General features: G+C 48.1%; 1 protein-coding gene across 13 annotated transcripts in view; it reads left to right on the top strand.

Annotated features, from left to right (window-relative positions):
- Cacna1d (calcium voltage-gated channel subunit alpha1 D) overlaps nucleotides 1-7,805 on the top strand; it is a 445,956-nt gene that overhangs the window by 351,134 nt on the left and 87,017 nt on the right. For 12 of the 13 annotated variants that reach the window (XR_004116080.1, XM_031361254.1, XM_031361255.1 and 9 more), the window contains 3 exons: nucleotides 3,034-3,121; nucleotides 4,483-4,509; nucleotides 6,691-6,851. Coding sequence is in view for 12 of the 13 variants with exons in the window: in XM_031361254.1 (XP_031217114.1) it covers nucleotides 3,034-3,121; nucleotides 4,483-4,509; nucleotides 6,691-6,851 (276 nt within the window). In the remaining variant the exon portion in view is untranslated. The remainder of the gene's footprint in view (nucleotides 1-3,033; nucleotides 3,122-4,482; nucleotides 4,510-6,690; nucleotides 6,852-7,805) is intronic. The other variant, XM_031361258.1, reaches the window with a different exon arrangement.

Below are 7,805 nucleotides of genomic sequence, written 5' to 3'. Positions count from 1 at the left end.
GCCAGGCCTACAGCCCCACCCCAGCCAGGCCTACAGCCCCACCCCAGCCAGGCCTACAGCCCCACCCTCTGCAGGGGGTGTGTGGAGCGGAGCACAGGGCTACCCTACCTAGCTCTGCTGAGCCTAATTAGGCCCCTTGCTCAGACCGAGGGGTCCTGATCAAGGTTCAAGCACACACTGTCTTCATCCTCTCCCTTCCTTCCATAGCCTTGATGACATCATTCTGGAATAGACACCACACTCCTCGGGGCTCTATAAGTGATTGTGACTGCAGGGTTACTGTCCCTACAACAAGCTGAATTAGACAGCAACTCCTCTTAAGTAAAAAAATACATACAGAGTGGTAGCCCAAGCGAACTCAGAAGTATATTTGGCTGTTCACACTAGATACTTCAGACAGTAATGAGAGGGACTTAGGCAAAATGACCCCAAATTGGGGTGCTTTGCTGTCAGAGATCCTCTGGAGAGTTTTTCTGATACAATTGGCAGGGTTCATGCTTGGGCACCTTGCCCATGACCTGGAACTAGGAGAGACAACCAGTGTGTTTCGTCCTGTTCAGTTGTGTCTACAGCCCTGAGGCAGGTGCTATTAGCCATATAGATGGAGACATGGAGACTGGGAGATGTCAGGCCACAGATGGGGGTTAGACTTAGGACTGATAAGCACACACTACTCTTGGGCACTGTCCCTACCACCCCTGAGAATGAGTGGGAGAGTCTGAGGCAGGGAGGCCTCCTCACCCTCTGTGCAGCCTGGCCTCAGGGCTACACAGTTCCCAGTGTCAGCTGCCATTCACGGTGTCTTTATGCACCTTTATGTCTGCACAGCCTTGGGGGAGCAGCTAGTAAGAGTTGCTCACTAATAATTAGCATAAAGCCAGAAATGCAGAGTGATGTGACCCCTCCTTCATAGGCCAGCTATCTCCCACCTACCTCCACCAGATTATCTGGGAAACGAAGCTATAGGGATGAAGAGCAGTGTCACGCACTGATGGTGGCATGAGCCAAACCTCCAGAGAGTAAAAGCCACAAGATTTCGTCTATTTAGAAGTTTATTTTTGAAAACTAGTAATGTTTCAATATGACAAATATGAGAATTGTGGGGTACTTAATATGGACAGAAATGGCCCTGAATGTGTGGTTCACACCACCATTTTATCATTAGGAAATTGAAATTCAAAGAGGCAGATGTTCTAATGAAGAGTGGGGCAGATCAGAGCCTGGGGGTTCCCTCAAATGCACAGCACATGTTAAGCTACCTCAACCTCAGAAACCACCAACTACCCCAGGTCACAAAGAGAGGGACTCCTGGTGGGATCTGAAAAGAGCTTCCAGTATGGTCGTCTTCACCTGTCACTACAAGGGCAATTTGCACCAAGCTGCTGTGCTGATATTGTAGCCAGTCTTACAGATAGGAGCATGGAGCAGACAGGAGAAGGGCTCTATGTATGCGTGCATGCGTGTGCGTGTGCCTATGTGTGCGTGTGTGCATGCGTGTGCCTGTGTGTGCATATGTGCATGGGTCTTAATGGAGTACTTGCTAAAGGATGTTCCTGTGTTGGATGATGAGACTTCCTAATTTGTTTCTTTCCCTGTGTTTCCTCCCCACCCCCCATGGGTTCTAAAGTGAATGGAGGTTTGTCGTTGGTTGCTTTGAATACAAGGAAAAGGAACAGGAGAGTCCCAGCAGTGTACTCAGTCTGTGTTCATCTGACCTTTGCTTCTGAAACCTGGGCCTGTGAATGTGCCTGGGCGTATCTGCTAAGCGCCCCACAGGGACAAGCTCTGCTTCTTGCGCGTTCACAAAGGACTCAGGGACTTCCCTTTGTGCCCTTGGGAAACAGGACTCTCTGACCTCTGGGTCTATGAGTCAAGTCCCACCTTTATCCTCTCCACAGCAAGGATGGAAGCCACACAGCCTGTAGAGAGAACAATAGTCCCCTCCCCCCAGCCCCAGCCTCAGCTGAGTCTCACAGTGTCTACCACAGTTCTGTAGGCACTGCTAACCATTTTTGTAGGTGAAGCTTGAGGTGCCCTTGCTCAGAGTAACTGCCTGCCCGCAGGAGCAAGGCTTTCATGTGGATCGTGTAAGGTTCTGAACACTGGGATTCTGCCTCAGGAAAAAGATGTACAAGAGTTTAGGCGGCTTTCCCCAGTTTCAGTTAGGGCTACCTCCTCTCTCTGCTCCATCCCATCTCCCAGCATAATCAGACATCTCTTCCAAGAGCATCTTGCACAGACCCCTGCGGTAGCTCCAGGGACACCTGCCCTCACCTTCCAGGTGATCACATGTCAGATGTTAGCTCTGGGGGATCCGTGGACCTCCAAGCACAAGCAGGCCAGTTTTACATTTCTGCCACTTCTTCTAAGGATCCTGGCATGGACACAGGGCTCAGAGACTTCAGATCTGGGACTGAAGTCACAGGTGCCCTGCTTGGTGATGGTAAGAGCCCTCACGCACTCTTAGCTCCAAGAGCCTTCTTCCTGCTTCCGTAGTGCTCCAACACTGGCTTATTTAGGAAGTTCCTCACCTATATTGGCCTTACAAGCTCAGTGGAACTTAGATATCCAATCAACTGCCACAGACTGAGTGGAGCTCCTAATGGTTGAAAAAAGTTTATGCGCATGTCTTCATGCACTGCCTTCCCCAACTGTAATTACTGGCATGTCTTTGGTGTGCTGTAAAGACCTCTCTGTGAGCTGTGAACTAATTCCTGCTATGCAGAAAGGAGCAGGAGAAACATTTCCATACTGAGGTATTTGTATACCCTCTCTGTAGTGCTGTGACAGGGAGAACAGAGCTGTGCCAGGACTGTGGGCTTGATTCAGTGTGACACCTAGTCTTCTTTTCTTGAGAAGCATTGGGTCACCAGAATTGTCTCTTGCAGGTGATATTGGCTTTCTCTGCAGCTGCTCAAAGCGAAGGCTCAGCCTGGTAGCCCTCCTTCAGGCTTCCTGAGAGTCTGCCCCTGGCCCACCGCCTGGCATGTCACGCCACAGCATGCTGTCTAAAGCCGTTTCTTCTCCCCACAGCTAGCATGCCCACCAGTGAGACTGAATCTGTGAACACAGAGAACGTAAGTGGTGAAGGCGAGACCCAAGGATGCTGTGGAACTCTCTGGTGAGTGCGGAGGCTGCTTGTCCTCCTTACCCCACTTTAGAGATGCTAACACTGAGAGGGTAGCCCCAGAGAGCAATGGAGTCCTTGGGCTCTGGTAGGAGATCAGCTGTGCTCCAACTGGCTGCCTCCGGCCCTTTGGTACCCCTCCTCCTATACCAGGTCTGTTGGGGCATCCCAGCATCTTACATGCCTCTGCCTGTGAAGTTGTCCAGCTAAGGCAGGGCATGGAAGTGTGCTTTTTAACCCAGCCACCGCTCTGTTCATTAGGTGCTGGTGGAAAAGAAGAGGCACGGCCAAGACTGGGCCCTCTGGGTGTCGGCGGTGGGGGTAAAGGCTGATTTCTCCTCCCACTTGAGTTTGGTATCTGTGCTTTGAAGGAAGAGCTTGAATGGCAGAGTTGCTTACTAGAATGTGCCACATACTTAAATCTTCCTTCACCCATGGGACCTTCCAACCTCATCCCTGGCCGCTGAATCTGGAGGCCCCGCCCTCCTCTGCTCAAGGGCCCCGTGTTTCCTCACCCTGTGGGACACCATCCTGCTGCGGCTCCCAGGCTTTTCTCTCCATGACTGGGCTGCAGTTGCAGGGGTTGGGGGCAGCGATGCAGAATGTGCTAAGAACGGCCTGCTTTGGGGGGGAGGAGCGGGGAGCCCTGTGCTGACCTGACTTGTTTGCTTCCTGCCTGCATCATTCATATCTTATTCCTGTAAAGGACGGGTATCATCTTTAAGAGAACTCAACCTCATTCAGGGCAGAGGTTCATAAAAATGACACACACACACACACACACACACACACACACACACACACACACACACGCGCGCGCGCGCTATTGGGAGGTACCGCGATGGCTCATGGAGTGATTTCACCCCTGTTCTGCTCTGCTTTCTCTATGACGTGAAGTGGGGCTGGGAATGGATTTGCTGTCCCCATTTTACAGATGAGAACACTGAGCTTCGCAAGGCATGCTGCGTCCCCATCCTCCACCCATGGTGTAATCACAGGAGCCAGGATCCCATTCCGGCTGGAGCAACAGTTGCTACTGTTGAGGCTGGGGTTGCAAACTGGCTTCTGCTGGAGGGAGGGAAAGGAGAAGGACCCCACACCTGTCCATGGCCACTCTGGAAATCTGAGCCTTCTCTTGTGCCTGGGCTGTCGGGGGGGGGGGTTTCCCTCCCACCTCCTGGCACACTGTTAGCACCTTGACATCTGCTCTGGCCTTAATGCAGCAGGCCAGCTGTAGCCATGGGGAACCAGAGTTCTGGCTTCTGTGCATGGCTTTAGCCATCTCTGCTTCAGTGATGGGTGCATGTGCTGAATCTTCCAAATGGGAGTCTTAACACTGTTCTCTTCCCTTTCAGTCAGGCTATCTCGAAATCCAAAATCAGGTCAGTTCTTTCAATTTTCTTTCCCCCTTTTCCTCCCTCCCTCCCCCTTCCCTCCTTCCCTCCCTCCTTCCCTCCCTCCCCATCCCTTCCTTTTTGTTTTTGTTTTTGTTTTTGTTTTTGTTTGTTTGTTTTCCTCAGAGCTTGTATTACAGTTTTTATGTTATGTTTTAAACTCTGACTTTTACATAATATTGATCTTAAATTCTGACTTTTATATAGAATTGGTCTAGACTTAAGTTTAAACATGGAGTATTGCAATGCTACCTTGGGGAGGCAGGACAGGATCGTCAGCTTTTAAACATGAGCACATTTTGCCTCTTTATCAACCCTCCAGGTACTTCTCAGAAAGATTTTCCACAAAAGAAGGCTCAAGGGGCTAAGGCACATAGTAGTGTTCAGTTTCCAGCCCTGGGTACAGGTTTCGAGTTCACTTTGTAAGCCCCATTGACCCGTATGCATTTTGTGTTCTTTTCTTGTGTGTTCTTTTCAAGTTAAAGACATTTCCCTGATATATGCAAATGGTAGTCATAAAACTAAAAATAAAACCTAACCCTGTAGAAACTCTGAAAGAAAACAGGAGAGAAAGCATTGTGACCATAGGTTAGACAAACACTTCTTAAAGTTCATTGCCCAATACATGATCCATATTAGAAAAAAAAAATGGCAGATTGATCCCCATAAGAATGAAAGCATCTAACTTTATTTTATTATAAAATCAAAAGAATAAGCCACAGACCTGATCAAAATATTTGCAAGCCATATTTGATAAAAGGTCAGTATCTAAAATGAAGAGAATAATCTGTAGAGACCGTATTAATGACAAACAACCCTATAAGAGTGGAAAGAAGGCTCCATCATGCTGGTCATAAGAAGAAAGCTGCATGATATGCAAGCATAGGAAACAAACGTGATTCATTAGGAAATGCAAGATAAAAGTGCAACTTGATACCACTGCACATTGACATAAGGAGATCACATTCAGATATCTGGTGACGCCAAGTTCCAAAAAGGACGATGCTGGGTGTTTTTGTGCAGAACTGGCAGGCATATTATATGACACAATTATTTTGAAAAAGCCCTTAATAGATGCTTACAAAGCTACAGTGAGGATATGACCTAGCAATTCTGGATTCCAAGTATTTAGCATAGCAACACAGCCAAGCCAGCCAAGGCTACAATGTAGCCAGCCGGGGCTACACTGAGGCAGCCTAGATTTTCCTCCTAAGTCATACCTCTAGAAGTGCCCTCCTCCCTGGCACTGAGGCAAGCATGGCCAGGAGAAAAGGAATTTTGCAGCCTGACTGGTTCATTCCTGGGTTCTAGGTTACTGAACTGCAGTCTGTGGTCCCTAACTGTCCACTTGTGGCAAGGAGATGGAGTGTTTTCCAAAAGGAGACAGGCAGAGAGAGAAAATGTCTTCCTCTGATTACAAACAGAGACGGAAGGTGGGCGGGGACATGTCACGTGTCTGTTTGATTCTGCTCGTTTTATTTTTATGAAAACACGATTCAATATTGGATGTTCTCCTAAAGGTATATTTTGAGCATTGCTAGTTAGGAAGGGCACCTGGTGACTCAGCACGAAGACACATGTCCCACTCAGCTTTGACACCTACGAAGCTCCAGAGAAACAGCAGAGATCTGAGAAAGGACTAAAGGCTTCCCTAAAAAGAAAGCTATAGTCATGGACTGTTTCTCTGCCTAATAATCTCTGTGTAATGATTAAGCTGCTACACAAGATACATATTCTAAGCTGAGTAGTCCTGCCCCACTGCCCTTAACAGATCACATGCTACTCGGTGCCTACGAGGGCTTCGTGTGTGTACTGGTGCAGCCTTCAATCTGCTCATGAGTCTGTGGATGTCTGGGTTCTCTAACCCACTTGCAGGCTGCATATGTCAGACCCTGCAGTTATTTATAGCCAGCGGAGGGGAAGTGAGAGCACGATTCGCTCACGATTATACTTTTTAAAGCTATATGTTTAGACCGACAGTTTATATCATGGGGCCTCTTCTTCACTTCTGTGCTGGTGGTTCCTGTCTTTCCTGCCTACGCTATATAGTCTGAACCTTTATTACTCAGTAAAGTTTGTTGGCCTCTGAGATGCCATATTCACCCATGATATAGGTTCATGATATAGATTCACCCATAGTCTAGGGAGCAACGTTTGCTTGTTTTTCAGCCGTCGCTGGCGTCGCTGGAACCGGTTCAATCGAAGGAGATGCAGGGCTGCTGTGAAGTCTGTCACGTTTTACTGGCTGGTGATCGTCCTGGTGTTTCTCAACACTTTAACTATTTCCTCTGAGCACTACAATCAGCCAGACTGGCTGACACAGATTCAAGGTATGGCCAGAAGGTCTTTTTTTGTTCTGAATTGGAGATGCTTGCGGCTAACCAGTGGTCAGTATCCAGCTATGGTGGAATAGGGTAGTAGGACTAACTGAGATGGTAAAGAACCATTCAGACTCAGGCAAGGCCTGCAACAGACTACGCCATGCAGGGTCCATTAACTTATACCACAAGCTTGAGATAGCCCAGGACCCAGGAGTTTTGGAGTTGAGAGGCACTTCTCCCTGCCACATTGGAAGAGTTACCTTCACTTTAGTATTTTTGGTCAGTGATTTTGATTCTCCTACTTTGGATTACTAGAATAGGGGTATGTGGAGGTCATCTCCAAAAGAGCCCATTGTAGACCGGACAGTTTAGAACTCTTGAGCTGTCTGTCCTTCTGCATGTTTGCTTCTGCTACTCTCAGCCTGTGCGGCATCATTTTTTTGTTATACATACACAAACACACATACTCTGGAACTTTGGAGATGACTGGGTAGGCAGAGTGCCTGCTGTGTAAGCATAAAGGACTGACTTCAGATCCGCAGAACACCCATGTAAAAAGCTAGGCCTGGCAATGTATATCTGGAACCCCATCTCCTCAGTGTAGAGAGGATCATTGTGACTAGCTTGGGTTCAGTGAGAGGACTTGCCTCAGGGGAACATGGCAGAGAGGAATAAGACAGAATATGCAACATCTTATCTGGCCCCAGCATGTGATCACCCCTACATACATTTGTTCATAAGCCACACACACTCCCCCATACAAGTAGAGAAAATAGATAATATCTAAAACCTGACCCTAGGGTGCTATAAGAGGTTACTCATCAATGTTGGTTTCAGTTGTTTATCTATTTATTTATTTTGTCTTTGTTTATGAGGAAGTATGTGTGGAGATGGGGGTGTTAAAATAGCATAGTATGCCAGGCAGTGGTGGTGCACACCTTTAATCCAGCACTTGGGAGGCAG

Source organism: Mastomys coucha, unplaced genomic scaffold (genome assembly GCF_008632895.1).
Source record: "Mastomys coucha isolate ucsf_1 unplaced genomic scaffold, UCSF_Mcou_1 pScaffold9, whole genome shotgun sequence".
NCBI classification, from domain to species: Eukaryota; Metazoa; Chordata; class Mammalia; order Rodentia; family Muridae; genus Mastomys; species Mastomys coucha.
The sequence above is the reverse complement of the archived record's forward strand: the minus strand, read 5'-3'. Positions and strand labels throughout refer to the sequence as shown.